General features: G+C 38.8%; 1 protein-coding gene and 1 non-coding gene across 2 annotated transcripts; one reads left to right on the top strand and one right to left on the bottom strand.

The window, feature by feature from the left end:
* Positions 1 to 5,948: 5,948 nt before the first annotated feature.
* LOC104588187 (proline-rich receptor-like protein kinase PERK15) lies at positions 5,949 to 11,727 on the bottom strand. The gene is made up of 9 exons (XM_019196105.2): positions 11,489 to 11,727; positions 10,630 to 11,273; positions 9,934 to 10,488; positions 8,811 to 8,897; positions 8,637 to 8,707; positions 8,469 to 8,545; positions 8,224 to 8,371; positions 7,777 to 7,938; positions 5,949 to 6,836 (listed from the first exon to the last, which is right to left on the bottom strand). The coding sequence occupies exons 2-9, from the start codon at positions 11,228 to 11,230 to the stop codon at positions 6,732 to 6,734; spliced, it is 1,806 nt and encodes a 601-aa protein (XP_019051650.2). The 5' UTR covers positions 11,231 to 11,273; positions 11,489 to 11,727; the 3' UTR covers positions 5,949 to 6,731.
* Positions 11,728 to 23,580: 11,853 nt separating this feature from the next.
* Positions 23,581 to 23,687, top strand: LOC148803719 (small nucleolar RNA R71). The gene has a single exon (XR_016081598.1). It is a non-coding gene; the product is annotated as a small nucleolar RNA R71 (small nucleolar RNA).
* Positions 23,688 to 27,482: the final 3,795 nt, after the last annotated feature.

Here is a 27,482-nt window from a genome sequence, read left to right as displayed (position 1 = left end):
TTCTTTTGCTACTTTGTCTTGATGAAAATTATTAGCTGAAATATAAGAAGGTTAGGGAGTGCAAGGAAGAGAAGGGTGATCAAAGACCTACTCCGAAGGGAAAAACCTAATATTGTATTGTTACAAGAATCCAAATTGATGGAATTAGATGGGAGATGGGTGAGGAGTTTTTGGAGGTCTGGAGGTTTAGGTTGGAGCTCGGCTCCTTCTTGGGGAGCCTCGGGGGGGATTGTAACACTGTGGAGGGAGGATGTGGTGAAAGTAGTGGAAGAATTGATAGGCAGATTCTCAGTTTCCATTAAGTGCAAGAATGTAGAGAATGGGTGTGTATGGGTTTTAACCAATGTTTATGGCCCTAATTCCTATAGAGAGACGAATGAGATGTGGGAGGAACTATATGCAATCAAGGGGCTATGGGATGGTCCTTGGTGCCTGGGCGGGGATTTTAACGTCATTAGATTCTCTGATGAAACCAATAATCCCCAACAGGTAATCTCAACAAGCATAAGGAAATTTAATAGTTTTATTAAAGATTGTGATATGAAGGAAATACCTCTGCTGCAAGCCAGTTACACTTGGTCCAACCTTCAGGAAACCCCTTTGTGCTCGAAGTTGGATAGATTCCTATTTAACCTTGCCTGGGAGAATAATTTGGAAAACTTGGTTGCTATCAATCCCACTAAGCTTAATTTTGTAACTGTGAAGGGTAATGTAGAGACTTTAAAGGGTTGATGTCAATTATGAAGTAGACATTCTAAATTCTAACAAGATGTAAGGGAAAGAAAAAATGGGAAGAGGCCCCACATTATCATTTGTCCAATATTTGTTTATAGAGATTTTGTTTCAAAACCCTTGGCACATACAAACCATCATCATTACATTTTAGTTTTTCTTAAAATTTGTTGTTATTCTAGCCTTGGATTATATATCAGTCCTACATCAGGTGAGGTGCCTAGTAGCTAAGGGAATCATAGTAGTGCATATATATTATGGTTTGCAAGAAGAGACATTCAGGCCAGAAGTGTTAAATCCAGCATTTTTGATCGGTAAGATTCTAAACATACACAGAAAAATCTACCCCGAAATACTCTAAACATACATAGAAAATTTTCAAAAAAAAAAAAAAAATTCAATCGTACACAAAAAAAAAAATGGCAATACTCTAAACATTTTCGTTTGGTAAGATGAGATACTAACCTCTTTGGTTGAAGATGTCAAGCAATGAAGCCAGTGTGGATCCTCTATAAAATCGTGATAAATCTGATGCCACACAAGAAAAGGGGAATATTAGAATAATCCCATATGAAAACATAAACGAAAACTATTTTATATTTCTCTAATAAACGAAATTTGATGCTACATAAGTCTGTTTTGCTTGTTACAAACTTGTTCCTTTATTTCTAATTCTGAGAATTTATCCTCTTCATTTTTCCCTGATTATCTTAGACCAATTAAACCCAAGTTACCCATTTGGAGTTAACATAATTTAAGAGTTTTTTCAGTTGCATTTTTGAGAATGAGGGCTCCAATAATAGAGAACTGTAGAAAGACTAACAAGTTGGAGTTAACATCCTCTTTATTTACATTTCTATGATAAATAAATAATCAAATTGTAGCAGGACTAACAAGTTGGAAACAACCAAAAATAGAGAATTGGAGCCCTCTGGAAGCTAGTTGGTTAAAATTGAATTTTGATGGGTGCAACTCAACCCGGGTGAATCTATAGGAGGTATGATAAGGGATGAAGGAAGTAGAATATTGCTTAGTTTATTGTGACCAGTAGGGCATGGTAAATCTTTAAGGGCTGAAATATTGGTTGTACGTAGTTCAAGGCTTAAAGTTGTGGGCATTGAATAATTGGAGAAACATATTTATGGAGGGGTATTATGGAGTAGTCAATTTATGAGTGAGTATAGAAAAAGTGGCTCCTTAGAAAATCATTTTCATAGTTAGAGAAGCTCATTAGGAAAAAAGTTTGAATTGCTTGTTCAGATGGATTCCATTGTTAGCAATTAAATGAGCTAGCTGATGTCCTAGCTAAATCTGGGGTGTCAAGGTAAAGTCTGGGATCTAGATAAAGCATTTAGTAGTGAATTATGAAGTTTATGTGAAAGATGGCTTGGAGCTTTCTTTGAAACTAGCCACAGATGAGGTATTCAGTAGTGAATTTAGAAGTTTCCTATAGGAATGAGTGTTGGAGTTCTAAAATATTTTGGGAAATTTATTGTGTTTAACAATTTAACCATGAATAGAAGAATCTTGTCAAGTTTGTACATTTTTTTGAAAAGGTAAAGTATAATTTATTACTTAACGTATGCATATATACAAATATACAAATATAGTCTATGTACAACTAGGTTTTATATATTGAACACCATAAAGATTTGAAAAAGAAAAAAGAGTCATCTTAGATCTGTCTATGCAACATATACATCTTCATGATGATTTGCATGAAAGTAATGAATTGCAATTTCTTGTGTTTTTTATGATTTATCACAAAGGACTAACCCTTCTTTTGCGGTTCATTGCAACTTGTAAAAGGCCTCCTATGTATTGCATCATCATAGAGTACATGTCTCAAGGAACTCTTAGGATGTATCTTAACAAGAAGGAACCTTACTCCCTCTCAATTGAAACAATTGTAAGGTTAGCTCTTGATATGTCTCGAGGCATGCAATACCTTCACTCACAAGGAGTGATTCATAGAGACTTGAAACCCAACCATTTACTATTGAATGATTAGATGAGGGTTAAGGTGGTAGATTTTGGTACTTCATGTCTGGAAACATAGTGCTTAGCATCTAAAGGAAACATAGGTAATTACCGTTGGATGTGTTGAGCAGGGGTAGGACTATAACTATTCAATTTGTAGTTTTTTCTTCATAGATAACAGATTGATTACTCAAAATTTTCTATTTGGTTGATCTTGTAGCCTAAGAAATCTAAATGGGATAATCCTCTGAAGGTTGTGTATATTACAATGATATGTTACACTTTTTAACATTTTAATGAGTGGTAATTTGAGTAAATTTTTCTCTTTCTAGTTGGCATCTCTTGGGTCACCCTTCGCACATTCTTGATTTTTTTGGCAATGGAGGTGTAGGGGCTTGGGTAAAAGGGGAAAAATTTCTATAATAAGGTATCAAAGAACAGGTTCATGCAAAACAAAGTTTCTTATCGACAACAAGTTCATACGGTGAATCGACAAACAACACATGATAACAGGCGAAGGAGTTTTTGCAATTGAAACCCTACTTTAGTATTTTTTTGGTTTACTGCACCGTGCACCGTGCACCGTGAAGCAATATATGATTCCCCTCACGACATGTCATCATGCACGTTGGATCAGCGCCACATCAGTTAACCGTTGAATCGTCAAATTTGACGATTTGTGCATTAAGGGCATCTTGATTTACGATGTGTTGCCTATTTTTCCTGTTTTTATGAAAAACGCATGAACCAAATAACTTTGTAGTGGGAATGCCTACATGTCATTGATGTGACACCGTTTTTCGAAAAACCGGCACCAAAACCAAACATCCCCTAAAGCATTGTTTAGTACTGTGGTTGTTTCAAGTAGCAATTTTGCCCCCCTAAGCACCATGTAGGCATTTTGAGTTCAATGGTTAAAAACTTGTTAGGTTGGAAGTTGTTTTGAGTTATAACATCTCAAAATGTTTTCCATGGAAACCTATGCTAAGGGCAATTTGAAGAGACATCAAATTGACATTTATTACTCCAAAAGGCGAAGTCTCAACAATTTGGCTAAAGTGGCAATGACATGGTACTAATGGAATAACACAATGATCTTGCCAAAGAGGATTTAAACATGAACACTTGTGTTTCAAGATGAAATGGTGTTTTAACGGAAAAAAAAAAAAAGACGCAGCATTTGGTAAGAGTAGAATGCAGAACCGAGTTAAATTTGCACTCTAGTTTGGTTTGCAAGCATCTGATAAGAGTACTTCTATACTAAAAATGAAAGCAAATTTGTTTATTTAATTGTTTTTGCACTTAGGCTCAGTTTGGGATGGGTTACAGATACAAATATGTACAATGCATAGCTGCACATACATACAAAATGCAAGGTTTTGCACTCTACATGTTTGTATTTGTACTCTTTCCAAGCTGTGCCTAAGGCTTTGTTTGGTTGCAATGCAATTTTATTTGCACTAGTACAAATGTATGGGAGTGCAAATGAAAAAAAAATGCAAATCCTGGTTTAATTTTGTTTTGTGTTTTATTTTATTTTTCTTCAAGTCTTGCTTTACTTCATTTAACATATAAATTTATTCACGGATATAGGATACTCTACAACTAGCTAGGTATCCTACGAGTTGGGTCGTACTGCATCGTATCGGTGGATACAATCCGATACACATCAATATGGAGATGTATCTGTGTCTACTTTGACAAAATTGTACATTGAGTACTTTTGGATTGTTTTTTATCTTTAATACAAGTTAAAAATAGTATTATAAAAATTAAAATAAATAATTTAAGATTTAATTTTTCCAAAAAAATTAATAAAAACTAAAAATTATAAAAATAATATATTTCATCTACCTTAAATGATTTATATATTTTATTTTACACATAATTATATGTTAAAATTGAAAACATAGTTATTGTTTGAAAAAATAGAGTTATTACATAAAATACTAAATAAATAAATTTTCCCAACAAAATTAATGGAAAACAGAAAATTATAATTATAAAAACCAAAACGAATAATTTAAGATTCATTTTTCCCAAAAAATTTAATAAAAACTGAAAATTAAATATAATTTATTTTATCTACCCTAAATGGTTTACTTGTTTTATTTTACAATTATGTGTAAAATAAAAACATTATATGTTAAGAATGAAAACATATTTATTATTTAAAAAATGGTTGCTATTTAAATAAAATACTAAATTAATAAATATTTCCAAAAATTAATAAAAATGGAAAATTATAATTATAAAATTGAAAGAGTGATAATTATTGTACAATGTTTGAATGTTCTAGAGTCATAGTATTGTTTATTGTAATATTTCTCTTCATATAACCTATTGAAGTATGCATTTCTCATGTGTTTATATCTTATTTATAGATAATTCAGCCTTTGGTTTAGTATGATGAATGTATTTATGTGATTTGTATGCATTTCACTAGCGTATCCAAGTGTTTCTATATCTTTCATTCGTATCCATGTGTTTCCAAAGCTCATCCGTATCCAAGTTATCTGATACAATACTCGATACTGATACTTTGATCATTGTGCATTACCATAGTTTGTATCAATGCAAATAAATTTGCATTGCAACCAAACACAACCTAAGGCTCAGTCCGAAAGAAGTACAAATATATGTACAGTACAAATACATACAAAATAATATAAAATATAAGGTTTTATACTCTACATATTTGTATTGTACTCCTTCCAAACTGAGCCTAAACTACATTTGATAAGAGTGCAAATTTTGAACTGAAGTGAATTTGCACTCCAGTTCAGTTTTGCAAGAGTTTGACATGAATACATCTTTGCATTGAGAATGAAAATAATTTTGTTTGTTTTTTTTTTGTCAATTATTTTACACTAAAAGTTGGTCAATGTAAAATAGGTTGGCTCCAACCTTGAAATTCATGTTTGCATCACTCACAACTAAAAAAGATACTTTAAATTCAGTTTTGCAAGTGTTTGACATGAATACATCTTTGCATTGAGAATGAAAATAATTTTGTTTTTTTTTTGTCAATTATTTTACACTAAAAGTTGGTCAATGTAAAATAGGTTGGCTCTACCCTTGAAATTCATGTTTGCACCACTCACAACTAAAAAAGATACTTTAAATTTATGAATGCAAAACTAAGTTGGATTTCCATCTTTCTATTTGACAATTTTTTGTGTTTGTACCATCAGTGCATTCGCTTTTTGTACTCTTACCAAACACAACCCAAAACGAGAATAAAATTTCTCTTTGAAAGTAAAAATAGAAATAGGTTTTCCACTCAAAATCGGTCAATGTAAAATAGGTTTACATCCCAAAAACCGATGCAAAATTTGCCCTACCTTCCTCCTACATCAATTTTCTCATACAAAATGGGGTTCACTTACCTCACTCTTAAACAAATAACCCTCCCTCTAGCATTCTCTTTTGAGTAAGGTGAAAACTGCATTATTTTACTTCTAGCAAATAAATAAGACAGTCAAATACGATGCAAAATTTACCCTCCCTCTAGCATTCTCTTTTGAGTAAGGTGAAAACTGCATTATTTTACTTCTAGCAAATAAATAAGACAGTCAAATACGATGCAAAATTTACCCTCCCTCTAGCATTCTCTTTTGCACTCTGGTGCATTACACCATTACAAATAACTCTATGCATGAGCCTAACTTCATGCAGGAAATAACCCAAATAAAGCAAGAGATAATAGAAGCTACATCTGCTCCTCCATGGTTACATGTATATAGTACTACATACCAATTCGAATAAAGCTCAAATCAACAATGTATCAATTCCGATTAGCAATCCTACTAAGAAAACATACAAATGATAGACTCGATCTCATATTTTTGAGTCTGATATATGGAAGGAGAAATTTTCATTAACTCGAGCCTTCCATTTGCTCTCAATCTGGCTCATGTCTCGGGAGTCATTGCTTGAGGACGGGTTGAGACCATAATCACAAATGACCCCAATACTTACTACTTCCCGGTTCCTGGCTAGCCAGTGCCATTATAGATTCAGTCCGAAGCCCCGCCATTTGAGCCAAATATAGCGCTTTGGCTAGGTTTTATCCCCTCATTCAAATCATCCAGTGAGACGTCACCTTCTAAAACACGCACAATCTGTTTGATAGAATGTATCAGTATCATTCACTTGACTTGATGGTGTTTTCTAAAGTAGAAAAAGCGCAATGTCGGGATGGTAATTTTTATCCTATCCAATGGGTATCTGTCCCGGGGACAGGTTTTTCAATTCTACAATCCGTATGGGCATGCATAGGGTATAATATTAGGTTCAACTTGATCCTCCCCAACCCATATTTGTTGGAAAGCATATAAACTTTATGTACTAGGTGTTAAATTTAATAATATTTTGAATTTTATGTGAAAGCTATTTGATAATATACTAATAAAATATTTAGAATTTAATTTATGGTTTGTTCATATTGTTTTATTTTATTGCTTATATTTATTAAGAAATAATAAAAAATTAGATGTGGGATCTAAACTCAATTTGCTCTATCCTTGAATGCTAAGAGGGTAGAGTTAGGGATTGTCTTGCATTTTCATGTGTAGGAAGAGTTTGAATTCTCAAAATCCAATCCACTATGTGTTTTGGGGCAGATATAGATTGGGAGATTTAGGTAGGGATGTCAATGGGACAGGTTAAATGGTAAATCCAACTTGACCCAACCCTATAGGATCGGGTTAATGTTTTAATTCTTCGGCCCGAGTCTGGTCCAGGTCAGTTCGTTTTTGGCTGACCCAACCCTATAGGATCGGCCCTGCATATATACAATGTATTGTAACTTTTTGAATTCTAATTCTATAATCTTAAAGTTTAAGATTTTTTTAAAGTATTCGAAATGCTGTGAATGGTGTCAAGTCAAGTTTGAAAATTATGTACTTTTAGGTCAAAGTTCAGGTTAGGCCACTTGTGGAGGGTCTGACCCGTTGACATCCCTATAGGAAATGGGGTAGAGTCTAAAATTTATAAAACCTTGTGGAATTCAGCCGTTGACATCCCTAGTTGAATGCCCAAAATTTACTATAGGTATCGTACCTGACTCATTTTTGGGCGCCTCCTTGCAGAATGACGAATGCTTGCAGTAGCACAAGCTACCATGCGTGCCATCTCACTAGGGTTATAATTGTTTTCAAGGCGAGGATCCACCAACTCTCCATAGTTGCCATCCGATTGTACATGTGTCAAAATGGGTCTTGCCTGTTTACCCATCAACGAAAGATATTAATGCATGGCAAAGAAACTAGACTAGTGTTGTTTGTGAACAAAATTGAGATCAAAAGGATACTGATTTTGTCTGTTAACAGTTGATGATGCTGCACCCTTTGATCTGTATGCATGTACATTATCATGTTCTAGCATGGCATATATATATATAGTAGGAGAGTTTAATTTCTTTCCCTTCTGAAATTTTAGGCTATGCAAATCTAAGGCAAAGAAGAAAGCAGAGAATCATCTCATCAGTAATAGAAAATTGCTACAAACCCAATCTACTAAGCTATCATCCATGTATGAATTGGCGGTATCCACAGGGCGTCGTCCAGTGATCAGTTCTAATAGCATAACACCAAATGAGAAAACATCAGATTTCTCAGTTAGCTTGCCACTTGATGCATATTCAGGTGCCAAATACCTGTATTTTCAGCAAAGAATATCAAATCAACAAAATCTCTTTCAGAATATATATCATGATGTCTACTCTGCAACTAGGAATTTAGATATATGTTCACCCAAATGTTCCCATGACTCGTGTTGAGATGTGAGTGTATTTGTCAGAAGAGAGTTTCGCCAACCCAAAATCGGCCACCTGCAATCCAGCAAATAGATCAGATATTGAACAGAGGCCAATATGAATAATGTAGAGTTATTAAAAGAAGAATGCAGGAATATCTAAATACCATGGCCTCAAAATTATTGTCAAGCAGAATATTTGCAGTTTTGATGTCACGATGAATGATGCGAGGGTGGCCTGAAAGTAATTATCAGAAGCTAAATGAAAATATGAGAGAGAGAGATTGCTTTGAGGACTAATGGCAAAAGTTCTGAAAATATGAGAGAGAGAGAGAACGTACAATCTTCATGAAGGTATGCAAGCCCTTTGGCTGATCCCAATGCAATCCGGAGCCTTGTAGGCCAATCCATTGTGGGACGATCCTTTCCTGCAAACCAAAATTTAATGGTGGTCGTTGATGCAGCAGAGGTTAATTATTTTTTGTTTGCAGTGCAAATGTGAACTCAAGAGTCAAGACTAATTTTGGACCCGGTTCAGATTTGCATCCCTTTGTTTATAACTATGATTTACACTCCCCACCTGATGCAAAATCTACACTTTTGTCTCATTTGCACTCACGTGGCTGGCGGTGCAAATATCATTCCCATACAAACAACCTTCCTCTTGCCTCCTTTTCATTCATATAAAGTGGAGATCATATCACCCCCACGCATTTACAGTATGGGAGTAGTAAGTATTGAGTAATAATGTACTTCTATGCATTTAGAGAATTAGACCATTGCATTAATTGCAAACAAACAGAGCCTAAAAGCTGAAAGATGAGATATATGGTCAAATCTTTGGTGCAAAAGAACTTTGTGACTGGACCATGGACTAATGCCAGCAGACGGATTTGGTGCATTACTACTTAGTATAAGAAAAAGTGTCACGATTGGTCAAATGAACAATCTATTAATAGGATGATGACCGTGGACAATTGAAATATCTTCAGGCCCTCCTTGAAATGATAAGTCATGACCCTTCACCCAACATTGAGCTACCTGCACCTTGCTTCCAGTGACAATTAATGGTGTTCATGTGTGTCCTCTCAAGCACTGTTTTGAAAATCGGACCGGACTGGATGGTTGGACCGTTCAACCTGGGAATTGGTTAGTTGTCTGATTCCATTTTATGTTTGACCCAGAAATTTCCCAAAAAAAAATCATTGATTTGGTTAATGAACGACTGACCCAGATGGTTAAACCGCTAAATTGCTAAACCCAATGAACGGTTTTTGGATTATTTCATTATTTTTTATTTTTCAAAACATTATAAGCCGATCCCGATCCATTTGGACTAGACGGTTGAACCGCTGGTTCAAAAACCTATAGGCGCTGTGGCCAAAAGGATTCCATTTTCGGATCGGTTTTTAAAACCTGATTATGGGTTCTCAATTAGCAACTATAAGGTAGAATATAGCTTACCATGAAGGTGGTATTCTAGTGTTCCGTTGGGAACAAATTGGTAGACCAAAATCCGATGCCCCCCACCCATACAGTAGCCAACAAGTGAAACAAGGTGACGGTGATGAACACGGCTGATGATTTCCACCTCTGCTTGGAACTCTCTCTCTCCTTGCCCGCTACCCGACTTTAGGCTCTTTACTGCTATCTCCTTTCCATTTGGCAACACTCCCTTATGTACATGACCAAACCCACCTTGACCCAACAAGTTTTTCTCAGAGAATCCACCGGTTGCCGCTGCTAGTTCTTCATAGGAGAAGGTACTCTGGTTGATGAATCCAAGAGCGACGCATGGAGAAGGAGGCGGCAACGGAGGATTGTGTGGACCTGAGGAAGTGGAGCTCAAGTCACCACTGCTCGTCGCTGGTGGAGGTGGAGGCGGTGCTGCATGCCACCCTGCAGCCGCCGGTGACCCCATAAAGCCCGGAGGTGGGGGAATCTTCACAATGTGATCCCCTCGTAGGGGGCTGTTATACTGCCAATTTTGAAGCGGCGTGCCATTGTAGTATGCGTTGCCTGCAGGCCGTGCACGGTGCACATGCCAACAACAACAAAATGAACGTCAGAATTCAAATATTGTCCAGATCAATGTTGCTGGTTTATATCTGCAACTATATTGAGATTAAACTAGAAACTGGGATTAAAGCTAATCAGTACCTTTGTGTCCAAAAGGAGGATCAGTGTAGTATGGAAGCTGATTCTGCGGCCTTCTTTTTCTCTTATTGGATAAGCATACACAGACGACAATCATAATGAGTAATAACGCCATCGCTGTCACTGCGAGTCCTACTAGAAGGGGTGCGGATGACGAATTGTGAGACGAGCTTTCAGAATGTGTTGGTGAACGTGAACCCGACGACGATGGGGTCTTTTGTTTCGGCGTACTTGGAGGTGACAATGCCCCGGAAGAAGAAGAAGAAGAAGATGGTGTTGATGAGGACTGCTGTCGTGGTGGCGGTGGCGGTGGAGGAGCGTCGCTGGATGATGATGGTGAAGGTGGACTTCTATTCTTGTTTGAGGAAGGAGAAGGTGGTGATTCAGTTGTAGAGGGGGGTTGAGGTTTTTGGGTTGATGATGATGGCGATTGTGCTGATGATTTCGGAGGTGCTGGTGGTGATGACGATGGTGACGGAGTTGTTGGTGATGATGATGAAGAAGATGTTTCTGGCGACGTAGCAGTCTCAGGAGAGGAAGCCATTAGAAGGAATCTCCGGCCAAAGTTAAAGTCAAAGCCATTGGGAAGCCCCACTCGTTCCATAACTGATCGTCTATATGAATTGAAGTCTCTAACTTGAGGAACCCTGAAAATTCTCAAATACAATATAGGAAAATAGAAATGAGGAAGAATAATTTACATGGGAAAATAAGCAAAACTGGAGAATTAATTCTCTCTCCTACGTCTTCTACACCTGTATTGATGCAGCTATGAATACTGAGAAAATCATTTTAGGCATGAGAAGACTACATTACGTGACTGTTCTTCACCAAGAACAATAGAGAGAGAGAGAGAGAGAACCTGAATTACGAAGAAATGACAAGAAGGTTGAAAGAAAAGAGGTTGCATTGTGGTGATTCCAACCTAGAAAGTGGATATCATCCTTCCCCCTATCAGCTCATCAGAAGGAGGGAACATTAATTCATTTTCTATTTTTGATTGGGATTTGGTCAGTCATACTTGAAAAGCTAAGAAAATCAGTCTCTTTCTCTCAAACGACAAGGAAAGACAAGAACATTCAGAATTTTGCTTCCGAGCTTTGTCTTGGCCACCTTTGGCTTGGGTTGAACTAGTTGTTGGTTTGCCTATTCTGGGCCTGCGATGTTGTGTCAACACGCCCATGTGTGTCTCAGTTTTGGAAGACCCAACTCCCAACCAATGGCTATTCTGCTTTGAATCAAGGAACACTTGTAATAAACAAGGCCACAAGAATATCCCATATTACACTTGTGTGGTTGTTTCTGAAGGAGCTTCAGAACTAGGTTTCAGAGAGACTGAAGATCCAATAAGAGCGCTCTCATTGCATCATCACTGATCAGCCCTGCAATGTTTCCGGGAGATTGGGTGAAGGTCTGGAATTATGCACCGTATATATCTTTTTATTTTTTATTTTTCCTTTGAGATATTTGAATGGTTAGGTTAATGTGTGGGGATTAATGGGTATTTGAATAGTCAAGCCATGGAATCCGGGTCTGCTCCCACCAAGAGACTTAGGACAGAGTATATATACATGAAGAGTTGGGACACAAGCATGGTCAGTTGTGAGGTTTTCAGACATATATGCTGACATTGTCATTTTGGTTGCTGCTGTCATGGTCATCTATTTTATCCATACTATCATAAAGCAGATATTTGCCTTAATTTTAATTTGGTGCAGGCCATAAAAGTTAAATTTTGATTATATAACGCTAACTTTCATATTTACCTACTCATAATGCATATAATATGTGGAATTTGATTTGCACAAAATTTTTTAGGCTAACGTTTTTCCGTCTTCTTAGTGAAATAAAAATAGGCAAATGCTAGTGTGTGAAAAGAAAGTTTTTGTTTTTTTTTTTTCATGTGATGAAAAAAAAAACCATCTTCTTATGGTTTTCCCTTAATAAATTTCCACACCCTACTAGGACCCTTTTTTATGATCTACATACTATAACTTTTTAAGGAAAAAATCACTTTTTCTACAACAATAACATAGCATAGGAGAACCATGGCCTTAGATGTATTGTTTTTTTTCAATAAAAAAGGAACCACTATAAACATCATGGGTACAATTGAATCCCCCTTTTACAGCCACCCAAAAAACATGCATGTAAATATGTAGGGGGATTGGTTCTATTAACAAAAATGTTTTTAAGCCTAACTCTTTTAGCAAGCTCATGAGTTGGCTTAACTAACTCCCTGTTTACATAGAGTAACTTTACATTTTCAAAAAGTAACAATAATTCAAATATATGGCCATAAAGTGCTTGAAGTTTCAAAGTGATGTTTTTATCAGTTCCTCATAGGTTCAAAAGAATTTCCTTAGCATCCGATAGCCAAAAATCTTCTTTGTAGCCCATACAAAAAAATTTACATAAGCCTCTTATTATTGCCCAGAGCTTAGCTGCTGATGATGATCTTGCCATGCAAGGTTGTCCTTCTGCAATGAGAAGATGAGATCCATGTGAGAACATAAAGAGTCCAATAGATGCACTGTGTGTGATAGTGCTCCATGATCCATCCACTAAGATGATTAGAAGAGCTATGTGTAGAACCTCTTGTAGATTCCATTCTGTATTCAATTGAGAACAATATGATTTTTGTGGCTCAATGACTCTAGAAGTGCAGTAGTTACCAGCCTTGCGTAGGATCAGTAGTGGATCTGGTTTCCCATTATTAAAAATGTGATAATTTCTCGCATCCCATATGCTTTTGAGAATTGCAAAAATTTTTGCAAGATAAGTGTACTTTAAGGCTTTATTCTTTATATGGCTATTATATTGCCACCGCCATTCCATCAGATCTTCCTGTCCTGAGTTTAGAAAAGCCTCCGGCATGAGCCCAACTTGGGCTTGCATGCAGACAACCCTAGAAAGAGGGCATTCTAGAAAAAGGTGTTTTTGGGTCTCTGGGTGTGATTTGCAAAAAGTGCACCAAATGTCTTCTCTCCTTCTACAGATCTAGACAACTGTCTTTGTTCGAATTGCTTTATGTAAGAATTTCCACAAAAATTTGACACCTATAGGAGCATGGAATCATTCAAATTCTAGACCATCTCACTATATTTGTCTATGTTTGAATTGTGGTTGTTATAAGAGAATGATAGGCTGAATTCACTGAGAATTCCCCATTCTTTGAGTTTTTCCAAAGAAGACTATCAGGTTGTTGTGAATACCTTAGGGGGATGTTGAGAATTGCTTCCACACTTCTATCATCAAACAACCAATAGAGGTAATCGGCATCTCGGGTTATGTTTTATGTGATTAAATCATAGACCTTCAAATGAGTGGGTTCTGTACTCCCAGCTCTTCTTATTGGGATATTATTTTCTAGTTGAGGAACCCAGGGGTCTAGAAGGGCTGAGATTGATTTCCCATCTCCAAGTTTCCAGAAAAAGTGAGTTTTCAGCTCATTTTTTAGTTTGATGATGCTTTTCCACCACCCCGAATCTAAGGCTTTTGCCTTCAAGTCAAGAAAACATTTCCCTTTTACATACTTTGCTCTAGTTGTTTGGCTCAAAGGCTATTCCTATGATTTATTAGTCTCTAGACTGAGTTCAAAAGTAGAGTTTTGTTCATAAAGGAGAATTTGCTTATCCCTAGACCTCCAAGGGCTTTGGGTGAACAAATAGTACTCCATTTTAAGTTGCAATTTACAACAATGTTGGATCTACCTGATCACTAGAAGTTATTTTGCAGTCTATCCATTTTCTTGCATAGACCCACAGAAAAGTAGCATGTCTGCATGATGTACAGAGGGATACTTTGGGTAACTGCTTTAATGAGAGTGGTACGATCAGCTTGGGAAAGAGTTTTTGCTTGCCAGAGTTCTATCTTGTGAGAGATGCTTTCAGCAAGATGTTCTTGGGTGTTCCTCTTCCCCCCTTGCCCTTCTGCTATCCAAGTCCCTAGGTATTGTAACTTATGATTTTCATTCTTATTGTTCTGTTCAACAGTTTTTTATGTATTTTGTGCGCGTTTTTTCTAAATATGACTCCAGATTTTGCAAAATTTATGTGCTGCCTTGAGACTTGTTCAAATAGCCTGAGAGTGGCTTTGATGTGGAGGAAAGTTTCTGGATATGCTTTACAAAATATCAAATAGTCATCTGCAAATAATAGATGAGTGATGGGATCTGAATCTCTTGCAAGCTTGATTCCTTGGAGTTTTGACAAGCTTTCTTCTCTGTACAACAAAGCTGAGAAAGTTTGCATACCAATAATGAAGAGGTAGGGTGAGAGGGGGTCCCCTTGCCTCAAACCTCTTTTGGTAGTAAATAAGTCATAAGATGACCCATTGAGCTTTATTAAGAAAGATGGAGTAGAAATACATTGCCAAATTAGCTAACACCAACTAATTGGGAAGCCCAATTTTTTCATAGTTTCCATGAAAAACCTTCATCCCATTCTATCAAAAGCTTTGGCTATATCAATTTTCAGAGCTGCCCATTTTCCTTTTCCTCTTTGGGTTCTTAGCTTGTGAGTGATTTCTTTAGCTAAGATGATGTTGTTTGTGATGCTTCTGCCTTTGATAAAGGCTGCTTGATTTTGTTGGACTAAGGTTGGAAGCAAAGGTTTCATTCTATTGGCCAAGACTTTGGCTAAGATTTTGTATAGGACATTGCTTAGACTGATGGGCCTAAAGTGCTCTACTTTTTCTACACCCCTCTTTTTTGGAATAAAGACAAGGTTGGGGTGATTCAACTATTTAAGCAGTTTTTTAGAACTGAAAAAACTCTGAATCATTGAGGTGATGTCATCTCCCACTAGGTTCCAGTAGTGCTGGAAAAAGAAAGCAGTGAAGCCATTAGGACTTGGAGCTTTGTAAGGAGCATTTGGAATAGAGCTTATTGAACTTCTTCCTTTTGAGGGGGGGGGGGTTAAAAGGTATTAACTCTCTTCAGGAGAAATTTGGTTGAATTGCAGCCCATCCAGGAGAGTAGGATCAAAATCTTCTTCTAGATTTAAGTTGTTTAAGAACTTGTTTTTGAGAAGATTTGCTATGACATGGGGATCAATGGTCCAGTTGTCTTGGTTTTCTTTTAGACACTCAATTGATGACCATCTCCTTCTAAATTTTGTTTGATGATGGAAAAATTTGGTGTTTCTGTCACCCTCTGAGAGCCATAGTTCTTTGGATTTTAGTCTCCATAATTGCTTCTCAACAAGGAGCCCATTGTTATATTGGGCTTCTAAATCTGCTAATTTGTTGTTTTCATCTAGATCAGATTGAGCTAGAAGGATTTCTTTCTCCAACTCAACTAAATTATTATTTATATTGCCATAGGTGCTCTTGTTCCAAGCTTTGAGATGGTTCTTTAGAGATTTTAGTCTGGTTGCAATTGAGTGAGCTCTAGAGCCAACAATTGAGATATTCCAATTTTCTGCTACCAATTTATCACAGTCCTTGCGATGGACCCACATGGGTAAGAAGTGAAACTGCTTTTTCACCATAGTGGGATCAAGGTTGGTATTGAACAAAATTGGGGAGTGATCAGAGTTAATTGCTGGCGAGATAGACAGATTGGTTTCGAGGAACCAATTTAGCCACTCTAAACTAGCCAATCCTCTGTCTAGTCTTTCTCGCACCCCTCTCTTCCCTTGTTGCTTGTTTGACCAGGTGTAGAAGGGTGTTGAGTATCCCAGATCCAAGAGAGCAAAGTGATCAATCAGATTTATGAGGTGTTGAGATGTCCTAGGTCTGCTATTGTGTCCAACATAATCCTCAGAGTATACTAGATCATTTAGGTTACCTAGGAGGATCCAATGAGTCCCTTTGAGATAGGATTTCGAGGTTATTAAATTTTCTCACAGAGCAGCTCTATCCCCACGGCTAGGGTTGCCATATAGAAGGATGATGTTCCAAAGAACAACCAAGAAGTTTGTATTCACAGATAATTCTATGAACCTCTGTGAAGCATCAACTGCTACTATGTCTAGATTGTCTTTCCAAGCACACAAAAGTCATCCACTTAGACCCACTGATCCTACGGACTTGTAGTTATAGTAACCTAAGGTTTTTGAGTATTTCATAGCTTCTTCATCTAACATTTTTGTTTTTAGAGAGAAAAAGTATATCTAGATTCTATGATTTGCACCATCTTTTGATGGTTCTTTATAACTCCCTACTCCCCCCGCCCCCTTACACTCCAAGCCAAGATTTTCATATTGTTGAATACTAATTTGGAGCAGCAAACCAAGTAGTCTAAAGCAAAGACATGCAGATTTATTTGACTAAATATGGTGAATAATAGAGAATATAAATAACTGAATACCTGAAGTACAAGAGTTGTTAAAGAAGTAACCTGCTGCTACTGCTCTATCGAGAGACTATCCCAAGTTTCTATCCATGAAGAGTCCTCAAGGCTGGTGAGCTCATCCAAGTTCCTTACTAAATGGTCTGGTTCCTGGTTGTACATGGTCACTAGTTTTTGATGGACTGATAAGTAGTCCAGGGTGTTGGAGCTGGTGATGGAGTTTGTTTCTATGGTTCCGGTCTCAAGCCTTCTCATGTCTTGGATCTATTTTCTTAGAGATTCAGTAGAGTGGTGACAAATTAACTCCTCGAGAGTTGGACCAATATTGAGACTGTTTAGAGAATTTTCTAACAAGGATTGGGAGTCTAAATGGTCCTTCAAGGATGATTGATACCTAAAAGGTCTACCTCTCCTTCTTGAGCCTATTGCTTGATTAATTATGCTAAATCCCCCTATTGCAGTCGAGAATATCAGAGCATGTTGCTCCTCAAACCTTGTGCACTGAACCGGACACTCATCTTTGCCCAGAATAATCATTTCTTATTTTGGTTTTTCCGAGTCACACTATTACTTGACTCAGATCTCTTCCTTTTCGATGACTCACTGTTCTCACTTTGACTCATTTTCACAACTCAGTCCTTGCCTTTGTTGTAGCTTCTTCCCGGCAGTTGAGCTCCTTCTGCCATTCTTTACCGCTTTTCAATGAGTTCATCCTCAGAGTCTTCCTTTGAGCTTTGATCACATCGAACAATCTATAGTTGTCTACATGAAGTTGGAGTCTCCTAAGGGTTCTTATGAGTTGGGAAGATGAACGGTTTCTCTGGCTTGTATTCTTCCCGCAGCCATTCTCCTGGCTCATCTAGTTTTCTCTCAAGTTCTGAGAGAAGGTCTAGTAACGGGGTTGCCTTTGGAATCAGCTTGCATTTTTCCAATTGTGACCCACTAATCCACAATAGATACACAGTTTTGTTAAGTTTTCATACGCGAACCTGATTCAGACTGGGTTGTTTCTGTTGTTCAGAAAGAAACCTCAAAGTAATGGCTTTCAGAGGTCGATTTCAACATGCATGTGCACCACACATCCCCTTGAAGGTTTACCTGGCTCTATCTCAACATTATCCTCCAAAACCTTTTCGGTCGTTGAAGCAAAGAGTTTGCAATGGTGACCGGAGATGTAATTTCAAGGGATGTTGTGCATCTGAAGCCAAATTTTTTGATGCCACAGTTTGATTTTTTTCTCCTGCACTGCCATCTTGCCAAGTCGCCACTATCATCCAGCTACCCCGAATAAACCATGGACCTCCGTTTAAGACTTGTACATGGTCTTCTTCTTTTCGAAAAATAAACACCCAACCTCTGCTATCATCGTGGCCAATGTCAACTGAGCAAGTCGGGTTCCATGCATTTCTAATAAATGCTTGAACGTTCTCTAGAGAGACTTTAATGTGGGGAAAGATTCTCCCTGTTAAAGTCTTATTAACAACCTCTGTAGCCTCTTGTACTAGTTCCGCGTTAATTTCTAAATGGGTACCAACAATAGTAGAACATTGCTCCAACTCTTTGCCCAGATCTACAATTTACTGGTCCGTAGAGGATGAGCTCTGCTTTTCTAGTATTTTCTCTGAGACTTGCAAGCCTTCAACCATTTGAGATAGGGACCAATCTCTGACTAACAATAGTAGCAGATTGTAAGAGTCAATGGGTAGACATTAGGAGGGAAAGTGGGGTCAGCAGCTGAGTGTGAAAGAGTTTGAAGGAAAGTTAGATGTATTGTTGTGGCTCCACTAAGATGTCACTTCATCTAATTCAAGTAGACCTATAAAATTAATGACCCGGGTTGCCCATGGGCAAGCATGGCCTTACTACTATAATAATTAATACCCGGACTTTGCCAAGCACAGCCCTAACCCTTCGACTATGCTAGGCTTAGGGGGTTTAGGCTCATATTGTAATTTTTTTCTATTTCATTTTATTATTTTATATATATAATAAACATAAAAATTCACATGGAATAAAATTTTAAGATTTTTTCTCAATTGGTTGTCTATCTTATTTTTTTTTATTTTTCATTTTCTAGAAAAATCCTTTGACTCATAGCCCAACCCAACCCACAACCTACTAAGGTCAGGCCCTGGGTCATGCCAAGCTCTCCTTTTGGTAGAATCATGCCAACTCGCAGGAAGACAGCTCGGCATATCACAGGAAGATCTCCCCTAACAACCGTACCTGCCAAACCTGGAGCCTTGCACCCACGTCTCTCACCAGGCGGCGTTGTGCCTACCAAACCTGAGAGGTGTCCCCCGCTTGACAGAGTCGTACCCTGCAATAGTGACCTACGCAGCCTTGGCAAGTAACGGCTGCGGCTGAGAATCAGAGGCGGTTATGTCAGATTTGGCAGGGCACCATTATATAAGAACTCCAACCCCTAGAGAGCAAAGGTAATTGCATTCGCGCTATCTGCACCTTAGCCTTATTCATCTTCTCTGCAATTTCCTCTCAGAGTTCTGACTTGAGCATCGGAATGTTCCCACCGGGAGAGCTCCCCGGGAATCCTTCATTCTCTTCTTTTTCTCAAGTACCGTCCATCACCAGCTTGGAGTGTGCCCCCTGCTAGCTAGTAGTGCTCAGATTGCGCACCATGATTTGGCGTCGTCTGTGGCAACGCTTCAGAAAAGCCTCTCACCAAGCTACTTCAGAAAGACTTCCAGGGCTTCCTCCAGCAACGCCGGACGAAGTGCTGACCAAAATACCTCCGGGGAACGACTTCAGCTCCCTACCGTCTGCATTGGCCAGTTTACTCTACCACTCTCTGCAGACGGAGAGTCCCTACCCTGAGCGCGCCTCAGATCATGGCGCCGGTGAGTGCTCCACTCCCCTCGCCGGTAATGACAACCTTTGTAGAACCATCAGTTCTCTCGGTGGCTGGACAAAACCAGCTGGAAAATCAGGTACACTGCATGCGAGCTTTTAAAGCTCAAATGCAACAGGTCCATCAGTTTCTGTTGTACTAATAGCAAATGCTCCACTACGTGCACTACATGCGAGCTATTAAATAATTCATCGCCTCCCATTTCTCTTCCTTCATGACCTGCATGTTTTTGTTGGACAGTTTTGTATGCCCTTAGCTTCAATTAGAATGATGTACTTTATGAGTTTATTGTAAATGAATAAAAGTGCATATTTGATTCATGTTCCCTTGGTATGTTTTTGTGTAATACCCTTAAACTGGACACTTAATGAGACTCGTGTTAGTTTAGAATGTTCACAACCAGTGGGTCGGTCTGGGGAGACCTATCCTGATAAGGCTGACACTATAGTGCCACCAAGTCGGTTGGGGTGGCCTGTCTCAGCTGCCAGGGTGAGACCCTAGGCACATACAGTGTAGGATTAATTGAATCTTTGAACTGGACCAGATTTCCAGTATTGCCCTGGACCTTGGAGATTGATGGGCAAAACTGGAAAGTTACACCCGACCCCTAGACTCGATTATGATACTGCACTAGGTGTCGGATTGGGCTATCTTTGATGTACCAATCAATGAGATCCTTAGCGGGGGTTAAAACCTGGGTATGTTGGGACAGTCTGAGAATTCATTTGAGTGGGTGATCATAGTGACAGGATCAGCCCTTTTGTCGGACAAAGGTAATGATCGGGGATGCACTCTCACTAATGGAAACCAAGTCTGCCTGTAGCCAATTTCAATCGTTGAGATTTGTTTTGCAAAGTATATTTTATATGAGATATAAAAGTATATATATTATGGTTTCTAAAAGGTTTGCAAAAAGGTTTTAATTCCCGGGATCCATATAAGTAGAGAGTGCAACACTGTTCCTTGCAGCTGAGGGAGAGGTCCTCTCTTGTCGGGCAGTGTATGATCATTATGGGCTGAGAAGTTAACTGTAAGACCATTGAGGATAATACCTGATGGGCTAATCTTGCATCTGCCCACAGTCCCTGGGTGTTACAATGTGGCTTGGCCCAGGGACCACTTAGGGTAAGTGTTGGGCCCATAGAACCCATTTGATGGGTTTCAGGGGGTGCACTGTCCATAACAGTGTATTCGGCCAGGCCTTGTGACAAAGGCTGGGCCAAACCCATGTGGCTGATGTGTAGATCAATGCTTGGGTCCCACGCCATACAAGGAAGCCGAACTGGGCAGCAGTTAGGAAGGTTAAGTGAGCACATAAGCTTAATGGGCCTAAAGCCTATTTCGAACTGGGCTATTTAATTAGTTGATTATGGAGCGAATTCTGAGATGGATTAGCAGATAGGATAGGGTCTTGATCCTATCCACTCAGAGAGTCTAGATCTGAATGTGATTCAGATCTAGAAACCTCCTAATGAGATTAGGAGAATGCTAATCTAATCTGCATATAAGATAAGGGTTTATCCGTATCATCTAAAGAGAGGGCTGATCCAAATATGACTTGGATAAGCAGCTCCTGATTGGATTAGGAGCTTATCTTTTAGGTTTACAAAAGAAGGAGGGGGCAGCAGCCTTTAGAAGACAGATATATTCAGATCCTCTTTAGTGCTGAAAAACATAGAAGAAAGAATTAAACAACTCTGCAGAATTCTTTCTTGCCGCCTCCTTGTTCTTGCCACCCTGTTTGCCAGTTCGATCTCCAGTTGTGGGAGAAGTCAAGATTCGATCTTGACATCAGTTCTTTGAGGAAGAATTGATAGGAAGCTGTGCTCACATGTCATCCTGCTATTTCTTGCGAAGGACAGAGTTCTTAGAGAAGAACACTGTTGATTCTGTTCCATCCTGCACTGCACCATCTTCAGTGGGAGCAGTCTTTGGATCCTTCCTTGGGCGTGAACACCTTCGTTGGGGGATACTATTTCTCCATATCAGGTATATTCTTCTCCTACTCCTTTTGGTTTAGATCTGGTTTAGTTTATGGTTCAAGAATGATCATTGAAAATATGATTTTCTAAATAGGGAATGCGATTCCCAGTTAAAGGGAGAGAAAAATTTTTGAAATTTGCCCCTTTATTCCGCAATATTTGGGCGTCCATACGATGGATCTCTCATCCCTTCAGTTTTTACATGAATTAATAATACAGCCTTCAAATGGGTCATCTAACTTTGATTTGTTAATTTCGGCTGCCCACACATCAATAGAGTCGATTGCATATATCTCATGTTCTCTTGTGTTGGGATACTTCATGGTTTGGAAAACGTTAAATACCACTTCTTCACCATTGATCCTAAGAGTAAGTAGACCCTTTTGTACATCAATTAAAGTGTTACCAGTAGCAAGAAAGGGTCTCCCTAGAATCAGTGGCATCGATCTATCATCCTCCATATCCAACACAATGAAATCAGCAGGGATGATGAAATTCCCTACTGTAACTAAGACATCTTCCACTATTCCACTAGGGTATTTAGTGCTTCGATCAACCATTTGTAGGGTAATAGTTGTAGATGTTAGTTCATGCAATCCAAGTCTTTTAAAAATAGAGTAGGGCATTAAATTTATACTAGCACCGAGATCACATAAAGCTTTCTCAAATTCAGCATTCCCTATGGTGCAAGGTATAGAAAAACTCCCTGGATCCTTAAGTTTTGGAGGCAGTTTATTTTGAAGAATGACTGAACACTCTTCATTTAGCTTTACCATCTCACAATCCTCCCACTTTCTTTTATTCGACATCACTTCTTTCAAGAATTTAGCATATTTTGGCATCTGTGACAATACATCAAGAAGAGGAAGATTAATATGGATCTTTTTAAACACTTCTAAAAATTTTTCGAATTGCTTATCTAAATTAGCTTTTAAGACTCTTCTAGGGTAGGGAATAGGCAGTTTAATCGCATCTAAATTCAGTTTAGGGGTACTTCCCTCATTCTCCTTTTGCAGATCGGCCACATCAGCTTCCTTATCATCCTTCTGGGTTTCGCCAACTGTCTTCCCACTTCTTAAAACTATGGTGTTCACTTGCTCTCTGGGATTCTTCTCCGTGTTGCTGGGTAGCCGTCCCTCTTTTCTTTCCAACAACAGATTCACAATCTGCCCCATTTGGACTTCTAAGTTCTTGATTGATGCTTCTTGACTTAAGAACCTCTTATCATGCTCTTGGAGCTTTGCTTCAGTAACATTAATGAACTTAGAGATCATTTCTTCCAAATTACTCTATTTTTCTTGTGGAGGCGGCTGCTATTGGAATCCCATGGGTGCCTTTTGCTGGTTGTTGTTCCATGAAAAATTTGGATGATTCCTCCACCCTGGGTTGTATGTATTTGAGTAGGGATTGAAATTCGGCCTGCTAGTATGAGAGATAAAATTAGCATTCTCATGTGAAGTAAAAGGACTACCTAATGGACAATCAGAATTAGTATGTCCTATTTAACCATAGAAATTGCATGGGATGCTAGACGATGTATTAATGGCTGCAATATTAAAAGTATCAAGTTTCTTATTTAGATTAGCAAGTTGAGCAGATATGGCTGCAAGGGAATCGATGTGGTGTACTCCCCTCTGATTGGTTCGGTCATTACTCCATTGATAGCTGTTCGACACCATCTCCTCTACTAGGTCATAAGCTTCCTCTGGTGTTTTTCTCATGATTGTACCACCTACAACTGCATCAATAATAGATCGATTAAAGGGGTAATTCCATTATAAAAGGTCTGAATTTGACGCCAAGTTGGTATCCCATGGTGATGACACTTCGTAAGCATCTCCTTGAATCGTTCCCATGCTTCATACAAGGATTCCCTCTCAAACTGAGCAAAAGTAGTGATATCATTAATTAATTTTGCTGTCTTAGAGGGTGGGAAATACTTAGCCAAGAACTTTTGGGTTAAATCATTCCAAGTGGTGATACTTCCTGCAGGGAGTGAGTTAAGCCAATCTTTAGCTCTATCATGCAATGAAAACGGAAATAGTCTAAGCCTAATAGCATCATCACTAACTCCATTATATTTAAATGTATCACATATTTCTAAGAAGTTAACAATGTGTGCATTAGGGTCATCACTTGGCAACCCACTAAACTGAATACTTGTCTGAATCATCTGGATGATTGTAGGCTTGATTTCAAAATTGTTGGCCTGAATTGTGGGTTTGCAAATGTTGGAAGTAGCCCCATCAATTGTTGGACAAGCATAGTCCAAAAGGGTGCGATTTGCTTCTACCATCTCTTCCTCAATTCTATTGCTGGTTCGCCAATATCAACATCCTCTCTTGCTTTACCTCTGTTGGCCCTTTGCAACAAGTGAAGGGTCCTCTCTATTTCAGGATCGAATCATGCTAGTCCTTCTTGTCTAGTGCGTGTCATGCACTAGTGAATCTAAACACAACTAGAATTCGAACAAATAAAATAAAAAAAAATAGAAACAAAAATAAAAAGTCCAAATTAACCAAGGTTAACAAGCTCTAATATTATTTTAGGATTAAATCCTCGACAACGGCGCCAAAAACTTGATAGCTATGATTATAACCCTAGCAAGTGCACTAGTTATCAAGTAGTATAAAAATATCGTTCCCACGAGGATTTAACAAAATAAGTATTAGAACTACAGCCTTCCCTAATTATTTGCATAATCGAATTTCAAATTTAAGAGTAAAAGCTATTGAAAAACAGAAAAAGAAAACAAGAGCAAGAGTACCAATACTGACGTATGCAACGATTGACTGAATTCGCTAGGACCTTTGGTCCGCCTAACCATTCCAATGAATAGCAACACATGAGATTATCCAAGATAATTTGTCATTCCCATAAGCTGAAGTTTTTCCAATTTTATTCAATATTCTTTCTCAAGATATATCAAAACTACTTCTATCAGGTAACCCCTCGATCTTTCGACTAGAGTTCTCAAGATAGAAATGCATTAAGTTCAAGGAAATACTATTACATTCAGATGAATCATGTGTATATACCCCTATATACCATTCAATTCACACCATGAATTAATTGGTCTGTTATATGAATTCCTCTCTCGATTCATTCACATAAACCTAATCAATTAAGAGATGGTCACTCCTAATAGCATTAAGCAAGATAACTCATAGACTATATGGAAATCACGATCTTGGAAAAATAAGAATAAAAATATATTCATTGTTATGAATAGGCTTTCCACAGCCCTAGCTATAAATAAATCAGTTCATACTAGAAGAAATAAAGCAAACAAGAGGAAAGAAAGAACTCATGGTGTTGCCCTTGGAGCTGAGATTTTCTCTTCTCCTTGCTGCCACCTCCTTCTTGCAGTCTTCTTGCTTGATAGATTGGTTGCTCCTCTGCCTCTTGATTTGTTGATCTTTACTTGATAGATAGCTCAATTCAATTCGTGATCCCTCTCAGACTGGTACGCCAACCTTTCATATAGTTTACAACTACTTGGAGTTATCTCAAGAATGAATAATCCAGGTTTTATTCAAACTCATCCTATCCTATCTTGTCTTTATCTCTTATCTCATGATCTCAATCTTCCTTAACTCTCTAGAATTACATTTAAAATTTGAATCTAAGAGGACTCTTTTGATTCTTGAATTCGAGTGGGCTGCTTTAATAACTCGGACCGCCATAAGGCTTCTCTGCGAAATGGGCTTCAGCTATGAAATGGGCCTTACTACGAAATTATTCCGACTTCGGGCCCGGATTTGACTTCGATGTAGGCCTAATCTTCGAAATCCCAAAACATGAAAGTTCTAGTTTTCTCCCTTATCTTTCCAATGAATCTTGAATCAGCCCAATCTGAGTCAGGATATGAAAGTTAGGCCCCATTTACTGAATGTTGCCGAAACTGTGAAAAATCATCCGATTAGCCTTGTTTTCCTTCTTGCGACTTCTTTCCTTGCCCTGCACCGAAATACAAGAAATGCGAGTCCAATTAAGTACTAATTCAGTATAAAAAACTGAATATTTGGGGATAAAAATATGATAATTTTTATTCTCATCAATCACAGTCATAGTACCGAGAATTTTAAGAACCTTCGCGACGAGATAGAGGAAATCATCCATTGCGGATACTTAAGAAATTTTGTACAAAATAATAATAATAATAATAAGGCAGGTCGGCAAGGGGAGCAGGGTATAGATGCTCCCGAGACCAGCAGCAGGCAAGCAGAGCAGCCGCAGCAGCAACCCCCTAAAGAGAGGTCAATTCGGGGGACCATTCATGTGATCGTCGGAGGATTGATCATCGCGGGCTGCACCTCAGCTGCAGCTCGGACATTAGCCCATGAGGTCGAAAGGGAAGAGCGGAACCCTCCGAAGCGGCCACGGATAGAAGACCCGATCTTCTTCACTGAGGATGACGTGCATGGGGTCCACTACCCCCACGATGATGCGCTCGTCGTAAAGATAAGGATTAATGACTTTGAAGTCAAGCGCGTCCTCGTCGACTCTGGCAGCTCGACAGATATTCTTTTCAAGGTAGCATTCGACAAGCTCTAGCTCCAAGAGAGCGACCTCAAGCCCGCAAGTACTCCCTTGGTAGGCTTCAGTGGAGAGTAAGTCAGGCCCCTAGGGAGAATCACAATACCTGTGGAGGTCGACACTTGGCCTAGCATAGTAAGGCTCAACCACGACTTCTTAGTGGTCGCAACTCCCTCCCCGTACAATGCCATAATAGGTCAGCCCATCACCCATGCTCTTCGTGCAGTGGTCTCCACCTATTATTTGGTGATGAAATTCCCCACAGACTTCGGAGTTAGGGTAGCGCGAGGCGATCAGCTCGAGTCTCGCAAGTGCTACGTCGTCGCCCTCAAAGGGAAAGCCAAGGTGGTCGATGACCTCGATCTGGCTACCTGTGGAGCAACGCGAAAAGTGAGCTACACCTACAGAAGAGACTGTTCCCGTGCCCACTTCGGCGGAGGATCCAGCTCGGACACTCCAGATTGGCGCTTCAGTTCAGGAGCCCCTGCGATCGCAACTGGTAAGTTTTTAACTTCAAAATTTAGATGTTTTTGCATGGTCCACGGCAGAGATGCCCGGCATAGACCCTAGCATCATAACTCACAGGCTAAATACTGATCCTGTAGTTAAGCCCGTTAGACAGAAGAAACGCAACTTAGCCCCGGAGCGTTGGAGAGCAGTTGACAAGGAAGTCAGGAAGCTCCTCGCAACTGACTTTATCAGAGAGGTCCATTACCCAAGCTGGGTAGCCAACCCAGTCCTGGTAAAGAAGGCCAACGATAAATGGCACATGTGCATCGATTATACCAACCTGAACCGAGCTTTCCCAAAGGACTGCTTCCCACTTCCCAGGATCGACCGTCTGGTGGACGCGACCTCAGGGCATGAGTTGCTAAGCTTCTTAGACGCCTATTCGGGCTACAACCAGATCAGGATGGACCCTTCTGATGAAGAAAATACAACCTTCATAACCAAGCTCGGCCTGTACTGCTACAAGGTCATGCCCTTCGGACTAAAAAACGTCGGGGCAACATTCCGTAGACTTGTAAACAAATTTTTTGAGGCGTTGATCGGCAAGAAAATAAAATGTTATGTAGATAACATGGTCGTCAAAACTCAATTTTCAAATGATTTAATAAAAGATTTGCACTTAGTTTTTGAAATTTTGCGTAAGTTTAATATGAAGCTAAAC

The sequence above is a fragment of the Nelumbo nucifera genome, chromosome 1 (assembly GCF_055504915.1).
Source record: "Nelumbo nucifera cultivar China Antique chromosome 1, China Antique-T2T, whole genome shotgun sequence".
NCBI classification, from domain to species: domain Eukaryota; kingdom Viridiplantae; phylum Streptophyta; class Magnoliopsida; order Proteales; family Nelumbonaceae; genus Nelumbo; species Nelumbo nucifera.
Note: the sequence above shows the minus strand (reverse complement) of the source record. Positions and strands in the feature narration are given on the sequence as shown.